Genomic DNA, 19,274 nt, shown 5'->3' with positions numbered 1-19,274 from the left:
AAAATCACTTCCAAAATTTTTTTTTTTTTCCTTCTACCACTCAAAGCAGGATCATAGGGGAAGTAGATGGTTACCTTTATAAGAAACTGCCAAATGGTTTTACGGAGTGACCGCACCGTTTTTGCAATCTTGCCAGCAATGCAAGACCGTTTGTTGTTCCGTATCCCCGCCAACACTTAGTGTTGTGAGTACTTTTAATTCTCCCCGTTGTAATACGTGTGTAGCTGTATCGCCCCATGGCTTTGATTTGCATTTTCCTAATGGCTAATGATGTTGGGGATCTTTTCACATGCTTATCGACCCCCCACCCATCCTGGTTCCTGCGGTGTTAATTCCATATTTTGTCCACTGTTTTTAGCTGGGTTATTTTTTTTTAATCACTGAGTTAACATACGCTGGTATGTTCTGCTTTCAAGTCCTTCGTCAGATGTGCGGTTTGCCAGTGTTTTCTCCAGCCTGTAGCATGACTTTTCATTCTCTTAATGGTGTCTTTTGCAAAACAACAGTTCTAAATGTTGATCAAGTCCGGTTTGTCAGCGTTTTTTATGGGCCGTTCTTTGCGTGTTGGGTCTAAGAACTATGTTTTCTTCTGAAATTTTATAGGTTGATATTATAGATAAAGATCTAGAATCCATTTTGAGTTAACTTTTTTATAGGTGTGACTTGGGATTGAGGTTCATTTGGGGGGTATGGAGAAGCTGTTGCCCCAATAACGTTTTGTTGAGAAGACTGTCTTTTCTCCCTTGAACGGTCTTGCACCTTTCTCAAAAATCAACTGATCATATTTGGCGGGGGGGGGGGGCTGTTTCTGGATGCAGTAGTGTTCCACTGGTCTATGTGTCTCTCTTTCCTCTAACACCACGCTCCCTTGATTACTATTACTGTGTAGAAATCTTAAAATCAAGTGATGTGCCTCCTCGAACTTTATTCTTCTCTTCCGCAATTTTTTTGGCTTTTTTGGTTCCTTTGCATTTCTGTGTAGTTATAGAAACAGTTTGTCTACATCTAAAGAAAACCCCGCTGGGACTTTGGAAGTGCATTAAATCTGTGGAGCAACCTGGGGAGAATTGACATCTTGACCATGTTGACTCTTCCCATCCATGAATATGGTACATCTCTCTGCTCACCCAAGCCTCCTTTGCTTTCTTCCTCCAGCCTTCCCTGGTGTTGAGCAGAGGGATCCTATCCTTGCTTTTCTAGATTCGTACATAACTTTTTGTTTCTTTGATGCTATTACACATGGTAGTGTTTTCAAATTTTCCTCTTTAACTGTTCTTTGCTTAGTATGTAGAAACATGACTCGCTAAATGTCATTTTAGAACCAGGCCGCTAAAAATATATCAATGTAGTCGTAACTGTGTGACTACCTCAGATTACTTGTGCAGCTGACAATTTACAGCCCAGAGCCCAAGTCAAGTCAGTCTTCACTGGGCATGTAACAAAAGAAGCGTGTGATTCCCAGACCATCCTTCTATGACTTAAGATCAATTCTTTGTGTGAGGCTCTGTATGGAAAGCGACCTAAGCAGTCTGCTCAGGCCGGCAGGGCACAGGACACCTTGTCCACAGCACAGCGAGATGTCCAGCCAGACAGAAGACGCCGTATTTGGTGAGGCAGAGCGGGGGTGGGAGTGGAGGGAAGGGTTCACAGCCGTGTCTGGGCTGCCGAGGGAGGAATCAGAGGAGGAGCTCACGGCTCTTGTTTTTTTAAATTTTTTTTTCAACGTTTGTTTATTTTTGGGACAGAGAGAGACAGAGCGTGAACGGGGGAGGGGCAGAGAGAGAGGGAGACACAGAATCCGAAGCAGGCTCCAGCCTCTGAGCTGTCAGCACAGAGCCTGATGTGGGGCTCGAACTCCCGAACCGCGAGATGGTGACCTGGCTGAAGTTGGACGCTTAACCGACTGCGCCACCCAGGCGCCCCACGGCTCTTGTTTTAATGTCAGTAGCGGGGGAGGGGAAGGGATTCAAGAGATGTGAAAGGGAGACGTACAGGACTTGTTCCCGGAGGCCAGGGCGACCGCGGGGTTTCGGGCCCGGTGCTCTGAGGCAGGGAAGGGGGCGTCTGGGGACAGCCTCAGACGTCACCGGCAACGAGGTGCCGGGGACAGGGCACCTGTCACTCCAGCCACCCCGGTCGGGGGTGCAGCTGGCGCCGCTCACAGGAGGCCCCTCAAAGGCATTGCATTCTGCAGAAGCCGGCTGCAGCCGTCCTGGTGACACGTGTCTCCTAAGAAAGCGTCATCTCATGCAACAGGCACAGAGCGGACGGGGGCAGCGCCCCCAGTGACGCCAGCGCATTTGTCTGACTTGCTTTAAAGGAAATCCCCGTCGCGGGTGTAGGGCCAGTCTGGCGCCGACTCCTAGGACCTTCTTCACCCTGTTCTGTCCCTGGGCGAGCGGGAGGAAAGCCCCGGGTTGCTGACGCTGCTGGGGTGAGCCTGTGTCTCCTGCTGGTGGGCACAGGCGGCCGATACTCGGCCCGTGGGGTCACTGGAAGCTGCTGCTCAGCGGACCCCCCCCCTCCCCCTACCCTGTCGGTGCCCCCGTCCGGTGTCGTCCTGCAGCACTCACCGAGTGGGGAAGCCCTGGGCGTCACTCCCCACGGCCCTTCCCTCTGCTCTGGACGTGACCGTCCCAAACGGGGCGGAGGCCCAGGGACCCTGTGACCTGACACGCTGACGGGAAACAGACGCTAGTTCACGCGATGCAGCCACCCCGAAGCCGAGACAGGCTGGTCTTCTGCTGTTAGTGGCGGTCCGATCCAAAATTCCAGACTATTTTCCTTTACCCACGCCAGCAGCTTGGGGAATGAATGCCGGCTTGCCCCGTGTCCGTCGCGGGTGGGCTCCGCCCCCCTGTGCGCTGTGTATGTGACCTCTGGGGAGCCAGAGCCTGGCTCGGTGATGGAGACGCAGCCCAGAACATTGCAGCCTGACACCCGGGATGCTCCTGGTCCCCTGATGCCCCGGGAGTGTCCCCTGCCGGGTCAGCCACTTCCCAGTGTGAGGTCCTGGTCTAAACAGAATCTAGGGGCGCCTGGGGGGCTCAGTCGGTTGAGCGTCCGACTTCGGCTCAGGTCATGATCTCGCATTCGTTGGTTCGAGCCCCGCATCGGGCTCTGTGCTGACGGCTCGGAGCCTGGAGCCTGCTTCGGATTCTGCGTCTCCCTCTCTCTCTGCCCCTCTCCTGCTCTCTCTCTCTCTCTCTGTCTCTTTTTCTCTCAAAACATAAAATAAAAAAAGTTAAAAAAATTTTTTTAACAGAATCTAGATGCCCAGAGGAGGAGAGAGGCAGCTTTCCAGGGAGGCCCAAACAGGCGGAACCCGGCCTGAGGTCACCATACTCTCTCTTTCAGGATGGACATCACGCGGCGAGAACTGCCCACTATGGCTCCCTGCCCCAGAAGTCTCAGCACGGCCGGCCCCAAGACGAGAACCCCGTAGTGCACTTCTTCAAGAACATCGTAAGTGCCAGCCACAGGGGGCAGGGAGGGCTGGCCACCGCACCCTCCAGGGGCTCTGAGTATGTCCCCAGAGGCCCCTGAGCTCTAATCCACAAGGGGCGTGACTACATCCCCAGCGATGCCTCCCTCCTCCTCGGGGTGAGGCCGGCCGTGAGAGTTGGGCCTCATCACGAGGGGCAGGCCGTCTCTGCCACTCACTGGAATTTTGGGTTCTAGCACAGAACTCCTTTTAAGACTACAGGGCTATGAGATGCTTAGTTTAAAGACACAGGCTTTGGGGCGCCTGGGTGGCGCAGTCGGTTAAGCGTCCGACTTCAGCCAGGTCACGATCTCGCGGCCCGTGAGTTCGAGCCCCGCGTCGGGCTCTGGGCTGATGGCTCAGAGCCTGGAGCCTGTTTCCGATTCTGTGTCTCCCTCTCTCTCTGCCCCTCCCCCGCTCATGCTCTGTCTCTCTCTGTCCCAAAAATAAATAAACGTTGAAAAAAAGACACAGGCTTTGCCAAACCACGGGACAGCAAGACCAAAGAGATAAAAAGATGAGTGGCCGTCAGGGTTTGGGGGGAACACGACATCACACGTGCGTCCGCAGAGCCCGACGCGGGGCTCGAACCCACAGGGATCGTGTCGCACGTTCTGCCGACTGAGCCGGCCAGGGGCCCCTGACAAATTCAGGTTTGAAAACAGAAGCGAAACCACGCACTTCTGACCCTGAGCGTTTCTGCAGCAGGCATTGTAAGACGGTGTTTTGCAAGCGAGTTTTAGGAGCCGCAGACGTGAGAGCGCGCCGTCTGAAGCCCTGAAGAGTGGGGGACGCTTCACCTCCCACCCGGGAAAGGACCGTGGGGAAGGAGGCTCACCGTCTCCACCCGCGTGCAGCAGGCGTGCCCCGGGAGGGCTGGTTCCTGCCTGCCAAGCCGCTCCCGTTCCCGTTCCCTGACATTGAACTAGGACGGGAAGGGGGCGGGGTGGGCAGGCAGCCAGCGGGTGACTTGTTAGACCCGGGGGCCCCCAGCAGACAGGAGGTCCACGGGAGCAGGAAGGGGGGGACACGGGAGGGAGGGAGGCTCCCGGCCCGCTCACCGGTCTGCCTGTCTTTGTAGGTGACGCCGCGCACACCTCCTCCGTCGCAAGGAAAGGTAAGACCTCCGCGTGTTGTCGTTAATTATCACGGTGCGTAGGCCTTCCCCGGAATCCCTAAACGTACCCAGAAGAGGGCCGGACTCACAGCTTCACCCCGGAATGTTCACCATGTGGTCCCGGCCAGAACAGGCCCCGGGGGCCGCTGGTCACTCGGTGCTGCTGGTCCCCAGCACGCTCCCCCTCCACCTGGTCCCAGACCCTCCCCAGCTGCACCCCACCCCCACTCCCAGGGAAGCGGCAAGTGTCCTAAAACTGATTCACCCCCTCAGCACGATCCCGATCGGTGTTTCTGGTTTGTCAAAAGACTTTACTTTTTCCTGCCTTGATCACAGTGTCTGTTTCTCTCTCTTGTCATACAGGGGCGAGGACTGTCCCTCAGCAGATTTAGCTGGGTAGGTGACACGCGCATGTCCACGCGGCTGCCTCTCCTTCCTGCTCTCACAGCCACCCAGCTCCTGCGCTGGGCTCCGTTCCTTTGCCCGACGGTCCCCTTTCTTCCCCTTCAAGCCCGCTGGCCCGGCCATCGGGGGGCCACCTGCTTCTCCCAAGGGGAACCCAGCGCTGGGCCGCTGCCCCCTTGCCACGCTGGACCTGAGCCCCTCCCCGGGAGGGTGCGGCTCCGTGCTGGAGGGATGGGAGCGCAGGGGATGGGAGACGAGTCCGTGCAGCGCTGGCCAAGGGAGGCCCCGCGGCCAGAGGACTCTCCATGGCCACCCCTGCCCCCCCGGGGTTGACGCCTTGTTGAGGAAACACGACGCTGCCTTCGGTTACACACTCACAACAGCCTAACTGAGCCACGAGATGTGGGGTTTGACTATGGTGTGGTAACAGCCACAGCGTAGGTATCAAGCCATCCAGGAAAAGTCTTTTTGAGGAATTTTGGGCTTTTGAATACTAAGAACAAAGTGTCAGTGAAGATTTCCAACGGCCAGCTTGCCCACCTTCCAGATACCAGTGAACTTTGTGTCTGTGCCAGCCTAGAATGGCTGTTGGTAGAGTCTAACCAAACCCACAGACTCCACTCAGTAGTCATGGTGGGTAGAGTTCTTACTTGACAAAAGTTGTGATTTTTGGGATAAAATCGAAGAAAAGCCACTAACTACAGGCCGGGAGTCATGTCCATCCTGGAAACACATCCTGATTCTCTAGCACAGAGCCCGCCTCTACTTGGTGCATAATTAAGAAGCATCATATAAACAAATGGATAAATTTTAAAAGAAAGAGAAAGGGAAGAGGGAGGAAAGACCAGTAAGGAGGAGGGGAGCGAGGGGGAGGGCGAGGCCCGCAGGGGTAGGGGGGTTCCACGAAGCGGCTGCCTCGGTCCGATGCATTCTTACGTTGAATTACACGCAGATATTTGCTGCACCATTTTACAGGAATATAGTTGAGCCTCTTCCTAAGCTAATCAATTTGCCGAAAAGGTGACACAGTGTAGGACCGTCACATGGGCTGACCCCGCAGCCGATTGACGTGTGACTTTCTCTGCCAGCAGGAGACAGACGACATGGAAGGACGAACTCTTGTTCCCATAACTCCTTGGTCTGCCCCCCGACTTTCTAGGCGTGGCCTCCCGGGCACTGTCGCAGCCAGTGGCCGGGGCAAGAGGACCTCTGTCCCTCTGGGCGTTCCCCGCACACTCGGCCCAACAGCTGACCGAAAGGACCTTCCCTTCCCTCCACATCTCCCTTCCGGCTCCTACTAACGTGTATTCAATTTCTCTTTTTTCCAAAGCAAGATGCTTCCACGTGTTTCCTTTGCTTGTCTGTTTTCTCGAGCCACAGGACTGTCTTCCCGCTTGGAGTTTCTGAGTGTCCCCTGTTCTCTTTCTAAACTACACTGAGTGTTTCTCGGTAAATTCTAGGTTGCCCAAAGACATAAGTGACCAAGAATTTGAAAGGAGGAAAAGTCAGATTGTTAATCTGAGAACCTATGCTTGAGTCTTGTCCTCACAAGCCTTCATTTTCCGGGAAAAGCCGCAGGGACGGGAGGATTTAGCCCTGGCGTGTGGGGTGCGGGTTTCCGCCACGTCACGTGTCTGTGCTCGGCTCTGCACGCTTTCGCCATCCGCCTGCCCCTCCGTGTGCGGCCGTGCGGGGAGCATGTCCGCGGAAACGTCTGGACCCCGGGGCAGCGGCGCCACAGCCCTGCCTGACCCCGTCTCCAGCACCTTTGAAAGCAAGACACAGATTGCATGGCTCCCCCGTCCCCTCCAGCCCTAACGCGTCTGTGAAAGTCGAAAGGGCTGTAGGCCGAGGCACAGGGTCCCGGGGGCTCCATCAGAAGGCGGTTTTGTCCCGTCGCCTCGATTCCTGGGGGGCGGGGCACGGAGTCTCCCACGTCCCGTTGGCACGACGGTGAAATCTCGGGGCCTGTCCGCCGAGGACAGAGCCGGGGGGCTGCCGGCGACCTTCCGCCGACACCCAGCGGCTTGCTTGGCCCCCGTGTCGCACCTGAGGCTGGAGCATGTACCGTGAAGGCCCACTCACCGCGTCTGCACACCCCGAGCCCCAGCCCCTCCCCGTGATCGCAGAGGAAAGTCAAGCACGTCGGAAAACAAGGTGGTCGTAGGGACACAGATATTCTTACATTTCAGCTGTCAGCGACCACTGCCCTGTGCCACAGCCTCGGAAGTGAGGAGTGAGGGGGGCCGCTGGCGGCTGGAGGCAGGGGCTGGCTTCTCCCTTCATGACACACACGCCGTGAGCCCACAGGCTCTGTTCATGGAGCGGAGCCTCCTGACCACCCCATAAGGAGGGGCCGTTTATCCCCATTTTTTAGAAGAGGAAACTGAGGCTCGGAGAGGTTTTGACACTTGCCCGAGGTCACACAGCTAGGGAGTGGAGAGCTGAGACCGCCCAGGCTGCGCCCTGGTGCCTGGCTTGCTGGCCGGCCCCGCCCCATTTCCTTCCTCACGACCGGCCAGATCCCAGGGCCGCCAGGAGGACTCTGGTCCTGGTGCCACACATCGGCGCTCAGGGACCCAAGCCATGGCCAGGGGTGCTGCTTCCTGGGAGAGCCTCCTCGAGGCCAGAGAATGTGGATCTTGTCTTTCTGCTTTAGAAAAAGTCTGAGCCTCAAAATTTTGCAGAGTGCTAAGTGCAGAGCTCTGCACCCTCCGGGCCTCTAGCAGGAGGGGGCAGGGGTGAGGGGTCTGCACGAAGAAGCAGGCGGGGACCCCGCCCACCCCCTCCCCACACCCAGGACAGGTGCCGGCCCTCCCGCAGCCTCCTTTCCAGGGACACGAGCCACCCCCTTCCGCAGACGTGGGGGAGAAGGCTTTTGCTTGACGCGCTGCACTTCTCTTGAAAGCCACACGGTGTGAGGAAGGGATCTGGTCTTTCAGTGACAGCACTTGGGTGCACGGTTCCTCACGCGGGGGCCGGGGCGGGGCCAGCGCTGCAGCGAGGAGCGGGGGGTGCTCCGTGCTGGGGTCTCCCCGCGCCCCGCCTGGCCCCGCAGGCGCCGCCCTGAGAGCCGTCCGGTCTCTTGCAGGGAGCCGAGGGGCAGAAGCCGGGATTCGGCTACGGTGGCCGAGCTGCAGCCCACAAGGGATTCAAGGGGGCCGACGCCCAGGGCACGCTCTCCAAAATCTTCAAACTGGTAATGTAGCCCCTCTTAACGTCAGGGGTGCGTCGGGGTTGCGGGTGGGGGGCCCTGGGGCGGCCTGCAGCCTTTCCACACCGCCTCTCCCATGGGGCTAGCTTGCCAGGCTGGCCGGTTCAGCGGGCCTTCTCCAGGCTTATGTGAGCAAGCCCTGGGCTGGGCCGGGCTCCCTCGGGGGCCTGAGGACACGCAGAGGGTCCCACGTGCCCAAGGGAATGAGTAGGAGCCGAGTGAACAGAGGGGAGGTCACTGCATCGGGCGGAGCCCCCCAGAGGCCACACGGGGGTCAGCTGCACTGGCTGATGTGGACGCTGGAGTCACAGGGGCCACCATCTGTTAGCGCCTGAGCTCAGCAAGGCCCAGACACCAGATGGGACTTGAGGAGACAGAGTAAGGACAGCAGGCGGTCAGAGAGCCCCGCAGCCCCCTGCTCTGGGCTGGGATCCAGACCTCCATCTGCCCCTGGGTTGTGGGAGGGCCCCGTCTGGCCTCTGTTCATTCCCGGCCCCTGTCGTGGCTCACGGTCACGTCCCGGGTTCACTATCGGTCCCGGGGGGCAGGAAGAACATTGCCGTGAACAGGCTGTAACTGCCTGGGAGCCGGACGTCCGAGGGCCTCGGCCACAGGACCCACCTGACGGCAGCTGCTGTCCCCGTGGGTGGGCAGAGTGACGGGTCTGCGCCCCCAGGGCTGCTCCTAGTGCGGGCAGGCCGTGAGCCCACAGTCAGGGGCCCGAGGCTGCCCAGGCGTCCCATCCCTGCGATCACACAATTCTCGTCGGGCTCGGGGACTTGTTGAGCATTGCCGTGTGCTGTTGGGGGTCCGGGACTGTCCCCCCGCACAGAGGAATCCACAGCTCCTCCCAGAGGAGCGGGTCCTCGTGGTGGGGACGGAGAAAGATGGGTGCTACAGGCTAGAGGCAGGGCAGGGCCCACGGGGGGCACGGGCCTCCGCGCCCCAGAGAGCTGCTCACAGCTCCAGGGAGAGAGCCCCACCAGGCTGCGGAGCTGGCCTCACACCCAGGGGTTCCCAGCTGAGGGGCGACCGCGGGTGAGGCACGGGGCTCCCCCCACAGAGGGCCCTCTGACTTCCTGAGGGTTTTGCCACCTGGGTCCCATGACACCTACACCTTACGTGTGTGCGTCGAGGGGCCAGCCGTGCGGGTCTGGCAGAGACCTGTAAAAATGGGGCTGGGGTGTCCGCGGCGCCCATGCGGGGTCTTGGTGGCTGAGCCAGCACTCGAGGGCCCGCAGCTGGACAAGGAGAGGGACGGCCCCAGTGGGGATGCGTCGCCCCTCTGGGCGGTGCGGGACAGTCCCAGGCTGACTGAAGGCCCCGGGAGCACCGTTCGCTGCCCGGTGTGGTCACACACTGTCGTTAGAGTAGCACCACGAGCCGGTTTCCACTCTGAATCCAGACGAGGCCGTCCCCTTCCTTGCTTGATGGCGCCAGAGCCGGCTCTGAACAACCAGCCGCGAGTATTTGCGAGGCGGCCCAGTCCGCCCTTTGTCCGACCTGAACAAGTGTGATGCCCGCACGTAAAAGACAGGGTTCCTGTGTCACGGCAGGAAAGGCACCAGAAAAGGCGCAAAACCCCACGATGCCCGCAGCGCCCTGCCGAGAGAACCACAAATCGTGAAAGATTTCACTTTTATCTTTCTCGGGTGAAAGAAAGGTGAGCGAGCGTTGCTGTAGAACACGGAAGACGTGGTCACCCCAAGGAGGGTGGGGGGATGGTCTGGGCTTGGTTCCCAGACACCAGCACGGGCGCACCTGCTCCGTCCGCGCCCGTCCGCGGCGTCCAGCCATCGCAGACAAAGCATCCCGGGTTCTTATTCCACATGACGGCCTCCTCACCTTGTGGCTTCAGGCCAGTGGTCACATTCTGGGGGAGGCGTGTGTTTCCACGGAAACTGCACGTTGTCGGTGTTCTTGGTCGCGGATGAGAACAGGGGGTCGGCCTCTCTCCGCCTGTCCTCAGACCATCCGAGGGGGTCCCAGGGAACAAGTTAATCTAACATTAAAAGGTCCTGCTGTACGTGGCTCGGCGGTGTCGCCCTGAGAGATTGGGCGGCTGAAAGGCGGGACCCACGCTTCCCCCAAGCTCCAGGTCACGCCCGGTTCGGGCTCCGTCTCCGCCAGCCAAGCACGAGGCTCCTCAACCCACTCGCCGTTGACACGAGGCCTCCGACCTGTGTGAGCTTGCTGATGGCTTCGTAATACTCCGAGGTTTTACGATTTGTGCCGGGATAATTTGGCGTGTGGCCCAAATAGCCATCGTGGGGTCGCATGAGTGGTGTGCCCGGTGGCCGGGACACGCGGCGGGAACGGCCCAGTGAGCGCGTGCGTGTGGAACCCCCCCTCCCCCGCCACGGCGAGTCCAGATTCGGCGGATGCTGGGCCCACACAGAGGTGAGGGGAGGCAGGACTGTGGTTGAGGAAAGTCAGCCATATCCGGGAAAAGGCTCAAATCTGTGAAGTGAGTGGTCACCAACTGGCTTGCTAAGTCGTCTTATGTCAGGTAAAGTGCAGGCAGGATCTTCTCCCCAAGGTCAATTCTAAAGCAAATCTGAGTAAGAAGACAAATCCTACCCCGCACATTCAAGTAACTGAGGTCATCGCGATGCCTTTGCTCAGTTCTGAGATGTGGCGACGAGAAGGTGAGGAAAAGCACCGTGTGGAGGCCCCGGGTACAAACCCAGAGCCGCGTCCGGGAGAGCAGCGCTTCCTAGGTGCCCAGAGCCTGGCCAGGTGTGCCCTCGCCCGCCTCTGAATTGCCTACGGTGCCCACGCCGCTCCTGGGCTGCCCCCAAGGCTTCCTGCCCCAGAGCGCCCCGGGTCGGGTCGGAGCCCAGAAGTGTGCAATTGGAAGGCCTCCCCCTCGCCGGAGAAACGCAGACGTGCCCACTCGGGGTAAGCAGTTCCTGTGCTCCCCGGCGTGGTGACTGTTCATCCCGCGGACGGAATGGCCGGGGGACAGGGAAGGCCGAGGGGGACCTCCGTCTAAGGAACGTGCCTGTGTGCCAGCCTGGTCACCAGCCCGGTCACCAGCCCCACCGAGAGAGCCCCGTGTCTATCCTGCACGTTCACGGTTCACGACTAACACAAGGCCCATTTGGGTTTTGTAGGTTCAGCACTTTTCCTACGAATTTCTTTTTGTACAAAGTGGTTTAGAAATTTTAAAACTCCTGCACAGACCCAGGGAAACTTCCCATTTCAATTCATATGGCTTCGATCAGATTTTACCACATGAAACGTTCGCGAACTGGCCGACTACAGTCACATGCTGCCGAAAGAGCCACCGCAGTGCGGCGACAGATTAAAAACGATCCCTCCAGAAGTGAGAAGGGCTCGGGGAGGCGGGGAGGGGGGGATGGCGGAGACCTCACGGTAGTCACGGTGGTGCTGTTTCCTTCCTCGTTGGTTGGACACTGGGTGGAGAGCGCTGTATTTCTCCCAGTCGTCAGGGAAGGGAATCAAAACGTAATTGGAGTTCGCTATTTCCAAATACGCAGCTGAAACAGTTCCCTGCCCTGGGGTACAAGCGGGGAGAGGGCGCAGGACCTTCCGGCAGGTTCTATTCCTTCCCAGCCCACGACTCAGCTTCGGGCCGGCCTTCTCCTGGTGAGGCCAGCCTCATCCACTCGGCCGAGCCCAGGGCCGACCAAGCGCTGGACATCAGTCGGTTCAAACGTGCTAAGAACCCGACAGAAAGAAAAACGTGAGAGCCACGCAGCAGGGGTGCTGGCTGTAAACCTGACCCCGCCTTTGGCTGACTGACTTTGGGGAAATAACTCCACGTCTCTGTGCCTTGGCTCCTCCGACTGTAAAACGGGGAAGCTAAGAATCCCTGCCTCCGGGATCGGCTTTCTCTTTCCTCAGAGGAAACAGATGTAATGGATTTTGCTCACGGGAGACACTCCGCACGCTGTCGGTACAATAGGAAACAAAACCACATGTCCACCGTTGTCTCCATCTCAGAAGGAGCCATCGGGAAGTGAAGACGGGGCCTCGGGCCAGGTGTCTTGCGAGGGGTGTGGGGAACTTGGTCCATCTCAGCACAGACGGGCTTTGCTCTATAGAGCAGTGGTTCTGCTGCTTTTCGGGAATCAATCACACTGTACAGGGACGCCCACAGGTGGGTTTCTTGGGAATTTAGGGAACGGTGAAGCCAGTGCGCACTTGTTCTGGCTCCTCCCGAGGGCAGCGCTGAGGGCCGGTGGTCAAAGGCGAGCCAGGCACACGGGTGGGGGGCTGGCCCCTAGGACCCGGCTCAGGTGTAGGAGAAAGGCCCCCTCCGGTGACTCCTTCAGATACTTCAGAGGCTAGAATTCCATAAACGTTTTCACTTCTGAACATAAAATCCCACGAGTTGAAACGTAAAACCCTGACAAATCAGAACCGTCACCTCACTCTGTTGACTGTGCTGTTTATGAGGCGTTTTTGGCTTTAGCGCTCCCATTATTGACATTGTCGGGCAACGTGGCAAACGTGTGATTAGAACAGGTCAGGGTGGGCTCAGTGCACATGTCATTGGGCAAATAGCATGTTTCACGTATATCTTGCTTTCTGGGGGCTCACAGTCTCAAGGAAATCTTTGAGAGGTGACTTAATTGTTCGTTCATAATCCAAGAAGAAAAGGGGAATCCAAGGAGAAAGAGCCTAAACCTTGAATAAAAATGTGAATGCCAAAAGAAAGGTACATTTCCCCCGGGTCCGTCTAAGTGGCATCTGGACCCACAAATGGCCCCGTCTCCTGGGGAGCTGACGCTTCAACCGAGCCCCCTCTCCGCCACTGGTCTCTGCACAGCTGTGTGCCACCTCGGCGATCGCCAATTCGGGTTTTCTTTCGTCCGGAAAATACGTCCGTTCGTGGTTTTAAGACCTTGATGTCCGAGTCTATGGACGACCCCTCTGGGCAGCTGGTTTTATGGGTGAGGCGGGGCAGAGCGCGAACAGGACTGTTCCTGGGGATGACTTTGCAAGGCCTGGCCCTTGCCTGGTGGGCACAGCGGCAGGTGTGATCACGGGACTGAAATCTCTTCCAAGATGAAGCTGTCCCTATTGTTTGTAGACACCTGCCTCAATTACCCCAGAATCTCTAGCTGGAGACAACCAGGGCTCAGTCAGTGCAGCTGGAACAAATAGGGCTCAGTCAGTGCACGGGAACAGGGTGGGTGAGCTTTCCACCCCCAGAAGTGCAGCGTTCCATGAGGCACCGGCTCTCTGTGTCCTGGGCAGGAGGTCAAGTGAGTTTACCCCGTGTAAGAGAATCGCACTTGGCACTTGAGAATCTTACCCGCTTGAGAATCGCATTAGCGCCCGCATCGGCTGGTTTGTGGCCCGGCTTCCACCCAAGCGGGATGCGTGCCCGAGGCTGCCCGTACGAGCCACCTAACTGCGTGTTTCCTTTTCTCAGGGAGGAAGAGACAGTCGTTCCGGATCACCCATGGCTAGACGCTGAAGCCCTGCCTCGTTGTTGTTACAGAATCCCGTCCTCAGCTTCTTAATATAACTGCCTTAAGATTTTAATACTGTTCACATAAATTACCTACTTGTAGCAAACCCCCCTTGCCTAATGCCCGTTGAGTTGTGCACGCAGTAGGGGCAGGCACGCCGCATCCTACTGGCAATTTCTGGCCATCAGCTAAATGGAGAAAACGCAGACAGAAAATTAAACGGCGACTCTGAGTTTGAAGATAAACGCCCTGGGACTCTCATCCCCCTGCGACGCGGCCCCGCCGCACTGTGGTGCAGGTGCACGGTGCGCCTCCAAGTTCACCCTCCGTCCTCGGACTCGCTTTGCTGACTCGGCATCCCTCGGCTTCCCGGGCACTGCCATGGCGACGCTGCTGTGGACACAGAGACACGTGCGGGGCGGTGAGGACTGTTGATCCGAGCTTCCTTTGGTTTCTTCCCCTGCCCTTGCTCACCTCCTAACACACACTCACTCTCCCTCCAGGGTTAGGCAGTCGGGAGCGGCACAGGGGGCTTCGGTATGTGAAGTGCGGGCGGGCAGCTGTGGAGAGTCCCATGTGGTGGGCGCAGAGGGGGCGCCTGCGGGGGCGGCTGCCCACCACGGCCGGCTGGCGGAATTCAGGCGTGGCGGAGAGGGGAACAGGGAGGCAAACCTGGGCTGGGCTGCGGCCCCAACAGGAAACAGGGTCTTCTTGGACATTAGGTGATGGCGCGGCGGGAGCCAGAGCGGCCCCCTCGAGCCGCCTGTTTCCCCCCAGAGCCCAGCAGGAGGGTCTGAGCGGGACTGGAGGAGTTTTCTGGGTGGCCTCACGGCGTCACCCTGGTCACTGCGGGAGGTGACCGGCGGTATGCTTACCACGGCACGGCACACAGCAGACACTAACCCTGGGAGGACGGGTAGCGTCCCGCCCACCCGCATCCCAGACACAGACGTGCGTAGTCGGTAGGCTTCGGAGGGTTCTCTTCCCGAATCGCTGACCTGGACGTGCGAGCAGAGAGGGGGACTCCTCTGAGCTGTGTCTCTTCTAACGCGAGCTGACCTTTCCTGTGCGCCCCTCCTAACATACTGACCCCACCTTTTGATTTTAGCGTATCTCTCACAGGCCTTCCAAAGAGCCCCACACCGGCACCCCCGCCCCCTTAGAACCCAGATGAGGAGTAGTGAGCGTAATCCTGTCCTAATTCCTGCTCGGTGTGGGTTTAATGTAGTGTCTATTAATACCTAGCCTCAATGATGAGGGGGGGGGGGAGGGTAGAAAAAAGGTACAAAATTCCAGAAACAGAACCTCCAAATTGCTCAACACACACACACTCGACATCTTTGAGCCGACTGCTGACCGAGTGATCTCTCTTCGTGGCTACGCACCCCGTCAGCGTGCGCTGTGATGGGGGGGGGGGTCTCATGGAAAGTACACACTGTTCTTGAATATTGAAATAAAATAATAAACTTTTAATGATATTTGTACGGGTGTCTTACTTTATCTTTATTCTGGTCTGTGGACCGCGAGCCAAACAGAGCAAAAGTCGCGTCTCGGAGGCGACGTGTGAGAGTGCTTCCTGAGCAGGGGCTGAGCCGCCGGTCAGTGCGTTATCACCGGACGGCTTTCCGTTAAGAGAAAGTGGAACACAGGTCATGGTTAGGGCACTGGTTTGCTCACTCACAAGGCAAAGAATTTTCAATTTGTCCCTGAACAGCCTGTTGAAGTATATTTACACTTTGTTGTTTTACCAGAGTAAACACCTGTTAACGTGAGCTGAAGAAACTCTGAGAAATTACTTCTTGCCACACAGAGACCTCAACAACCATAAGGGGTTTGGGAAATTTTGTGTGTTAGCTGCTGTGGGTTACAGAAGTTCTGTTTCCAAAAGATAAACCAAAGTTTTCACTTGGTTTTGTTTTGCTTTTAACTAAAATCCCGGACTCCCTAGTGCCTCAGCCATGAGAAACCATGCACGCCTGCGGGTTAGCGAGAGAAGCCCCCCAACTCTGGGATGCTTGTGGGAGCCCTTCTCCAAGGGCCCCAGGCCCGGTGTCGTGCGAATCCCCCCAAGAACGAACGGGGAAGCCGCCCTGCTCGGCCGGGACCGACCCCTCTCCTCTCCACCTCTGGACCCAACCCTCAGACTGACGAATTGTGAAACTCATGCACAGATAGACACGTTTTGAAAATAGTATTCTTTCAGGGGCATCTTAACAGACATGTAGTACAGGTTTTTGAAACTAAAAAAATATAATGGGGCGCCTGTGTGGCTCCGTTGGTTAAGTGTTTGATTCACGGTTCCTGAGTTCAAGCCCGTGTCAGACTCGGTGCTGACAGTACTGAGCCTGCTTGGGATTCTCTCTCCCTCTCTCTGCCCGCCCCGTGCTCCCGTTCTCTCTCAAAATAAGTAAGTTTTAAAAAGCCACACGAGAACACAGCATCACGTCTGTGAGGTCTTGACCAAAGGTGCATCACGAAGAAACGCTGGGGGAGAAAGTGGGTGACTGCCTCCTGCATGAAGGCCCGGTTTTCAGAAATGTCGCCGTGATGGGAGCCACGGCCAGAGGGGGCGCAGTTCCGACCCGAAGGTCAGGGTAGGTGGGAGCCTGAAGCCCTCTGTTGGTGTGAGGGCGGTACTGTCCGTGCCCTTCCTGTAACTCGTATGGAAGTTTGAAACCGCTTCAGAAATGCAGGGTTACACAGAAGGGATAAAGACGGCCGGTCATTATGGGGCGCCTGGGTGGCTCAGTCGGTTGAGCGTCCGACTTCGGCTCAGGTCATGATCTCACGGTTCGTGAGTTTGAGCCCCACGTCAGGCTCTGTGCTGACAGCTCAGAGCCTACAGCCTGCTTCAGGTTGTGTCCTTCTCTCCCTCTCTGCCCCTCGCCTGCTCACGCTCTCTCTCAGAAAAAAAACTTTAAAAAGGAAAGTGTTTACGGGCACCTGGGTGGCTCAGTCGGTTGAGCGTCCAACTTCGGATCAGGTCATGATCTCACAGTCCGTGAGTTTGAGCCCCGCGTCGGGCTCTGGGCCAACAGCTCAGAGCCTGGACCCTGCTTCAGATTCTGTGTCTCCCTTTCTTTCCCCCTCCCCCACCCTTGCTCGGTCTCTCAGAAATAAACATTAAAAAAAAAAAGAAAAAAAAAAAGATGGTGGGTCATTAAACCTGAGAAAGATCACCCCAAGGGAAGCAGGAAAAGGGCGCCGTGAAGAGCGCCCCGGGGCAGGTGGCCAGCTGTTGTCCCACTTGGCACAGAGCCACCAAGAAACTGGCGGACCTCACGTCAAGATGAGCTGCTCTGCGTGAGACACAGGACCGTCTTCCCAGGGAGTGTGGTTACCAGGGTAACTTGGTTCTGATACTAGAGTGGCGGCATAGGACCATGTCTCTTGATTGATCCAGGATAATGGAATCAGGGAAACGTGTTTGTCGGTAGAGAGTGTGAAGCAGTGTGTGTGGGTGTAGACAGTTTCCACATTTCACTTCTTCCTGAAGGACTAAAAAGAGCCAATACCTCAAAGGTGCTACGTGGCAATAACAGCTTCTCGGTGACGGGGACGGCTTCATGGATGGTGTGGGGTAAATTGGCCACTGACGTTTGTAATAAAAATTCCCATTCAGAGAGCAAGCCGAGCCAGGGACATTTCACGGCCTCCCGAGTGATCGGACGACGTAGCACCGGCAGCCGCGATGCATCTGAACTTCTCACAAGACGCCAGTTTCCTGGGCGCTGGCAGAGGGCTCCTGGGTCAGAGAGAAAGGGGGTGATCGGTCATAGCACCGGGGGAAGCAGGGCATCAGCCTCTGTGCGGATATCCCCACGCCCGACTCCCACGGGGCGACCCAAAGTGGGCCAGGTGATGCCCATATGCACAGGGCACTGTGGTGGAGGAGAGGAGCCCGGGCTTAGGGAACCTGGGGCTTTTATACAAGGCAGCCAGCTGGCCTGACCTGGCCCCAGAGGAAGACACGTCTTGATTAGACCGGTCAGGAAACAAGCATGGCTCTGCTCTGAAGATTCCCCAGCTCCAGAGTCCACGTCCTACACAAACAGCCTCGGAAAGATCCTGGGTCAAAGGCAGAGAGCACTGTGTCCCAGGACGCCCAGGAACGAGGCACCTGCGGACCGTGGCCTCCCACCCGCGACGGCTCATTAACTGAGAACAACTAACTTTATAGGTGAGGGGACAGGCCCTGAGAAGTTAACTGAGTGTCCTGACGACACGGTCAGCCATCAGCCCCAGGACCGGTCTGACCCGAGGTCCCAAGTCACCTTGCCCCTCAGCTTTGCTGACGCACAGGAAGCTTTGTGAACTCATGCCTTTGTGTTTGGACACAAAGACTCTTACATCATCAGAGAGCCAAGCGGCCCGGGAAAATGCATCTGGAGAAGCGTTTTAAACAGAGACAACCACTGTTGTCTCTCTGGAAGAGAGCAGATCTTCCAGAATCTGGGAATTCTTTCTAAAAAGTCCCTTCCCCCCACCCATCACATTTTAAAACCTGTTAGAGCAATATTCCTCTGACAAACAAGAATTGTCAATTTCTCACCATTCCCTCTAAGTCCAGGAAAGAAAACCCAAAATCATTTTAGGTAGTTCAGTGCAACAAGGTATGTTGGTATGTGGTAGGAACAAGGTGCACAGGGATGTCCCCAGTTTGTCATCTCAACAGGACAAGGACTTCATAAACCTCCAACTTCTAAAAGTCTGCAAATATATCTTTACTTATTTAAAGTTTATTTACTTATTTTAAGGTAAACAGAGACCGCTGAGCAGGAGAGAAGCAGAGAGAGAGATAGACAGAGAGAGAATCCCAAGCAGGGGCTCGAACTCACGAAGCCGTGAGATCACGACCTGAGCCGAAACCAAGAGTAGGACAATTAACCGACTGAGCCAGCCAGACGCCCCTGGAAATAGATCTTTAAATAGAGGATTAGATGCTATAATATAAACGAACTCCACTGGTGTTTCTGAGGAAGTCTAACACCCCACACAGCTCACGAACAGACATAGTGATATCGTGATGGCGTTTCATTTCCTTGTTGTTACTCCCAAATACCTTGTGAGAGAGAGAAAATGAACAGTTACCCTCAAGGACAGAAAAGAAGACCCGTTCACACTCTTCAAACCCCATGGATCTCGATTCATTGCAAATCCAGCGTCGCTGTGTTGGGTTAACCCTTGCTGAAAACGCTACCTGCAGAAAACATCCATCTTTAAAACAGTCGTAACTCACCCCGAACCCAAAAAATGTAAATATACAGGAGCTTTAAAATAATACCAGAACTATTTTTATTCTTCTTAAAGCCAGCACAGTGGCTTTTGGCAGAACTATCCATTTCTAATACAAAATTGGGTTAAATATTATCCAATGTATAAATAGACCATGGGACAATTTTGAAGGGTAGAAAAAAAATTCTTCTGTAAATAAAAAAAAAAAAAAATTATTTTTCTTTACTGGTGAATCAAGAGTGAATCACAATGTCATTGTAGGATTTGTCAAATAGATTACAAACCTTGATTTAATACAAAAGTCTTCATGTTGTAAAGCATTACATGTAAAAAAGATTAAATAGCAAAATTTCTTAAGGTTACTGCCTATTG

At 56.3% G+C, this 19,274-nt stretch overlaps 1 protein-coding gene across 7 annotated transcripts in view; it reads left to right on the top strand.

The window, feature by feature from the left end:
- The window catches only part of MBP (myelin basic protein), a 117,422-nt gene extending 102,304 nt beyond the window's left edge, over positions 1-15,118 (top strand). For 3 of the 7 annotated variants that reach the window (XR_007145660.1, XR_007145661.1, XR_007145659.1), the window contains 4 exons: positions 3,358-3,465; positions 4,566-4,601; positions 4,965-8,205; positions 13,628-13,668. Coding sequence is in view for 4 of the 7 variants with exons in the window: in XM_047826621.1 (XP_047682577.1) it covers positions 3,358-3,465; positions 4,566-4,601; positions 4,965-4,997; positions 8,098-8,205; positions 13,628-13,672 (330 nt within the window). In the remaining 3 variants the exon portion in view is untranslated. Of the gene's footprint in view, positions 1-3,357; positions 3,466-4,565; positions 4,602-4,964; positions 8,206-13,627 lie in introns of all 7 variants that reach the window. The other 4 variants (XM_047826621.1, XM_047826619.1, XM_047826622.1 and 1 more) reach the window with 2 other exon arrangements.
- The last annotated feature ends 4,156 nt before the right edge of the window (positions 15,119-19,274 follow it).

This window comes from Prionailurus viverrinus, chromosome D3, assembly GCF_022837055.1.
Source record: "Prionailurus viverrinus isolate Anna chromosome D3, UM_Priviv_1.0, whole genome shotgun sequence".
NCBI lineage: Eukaryota > Metazoa > Chordata > Mammalia > Carnivora > Felidae > Prionailurus > Prionailurus viverrinus.
Note: the sequence above shows the minus strand (reverse complement) of the source record. Positions and strands in the feature narration are given on the sequence as shown.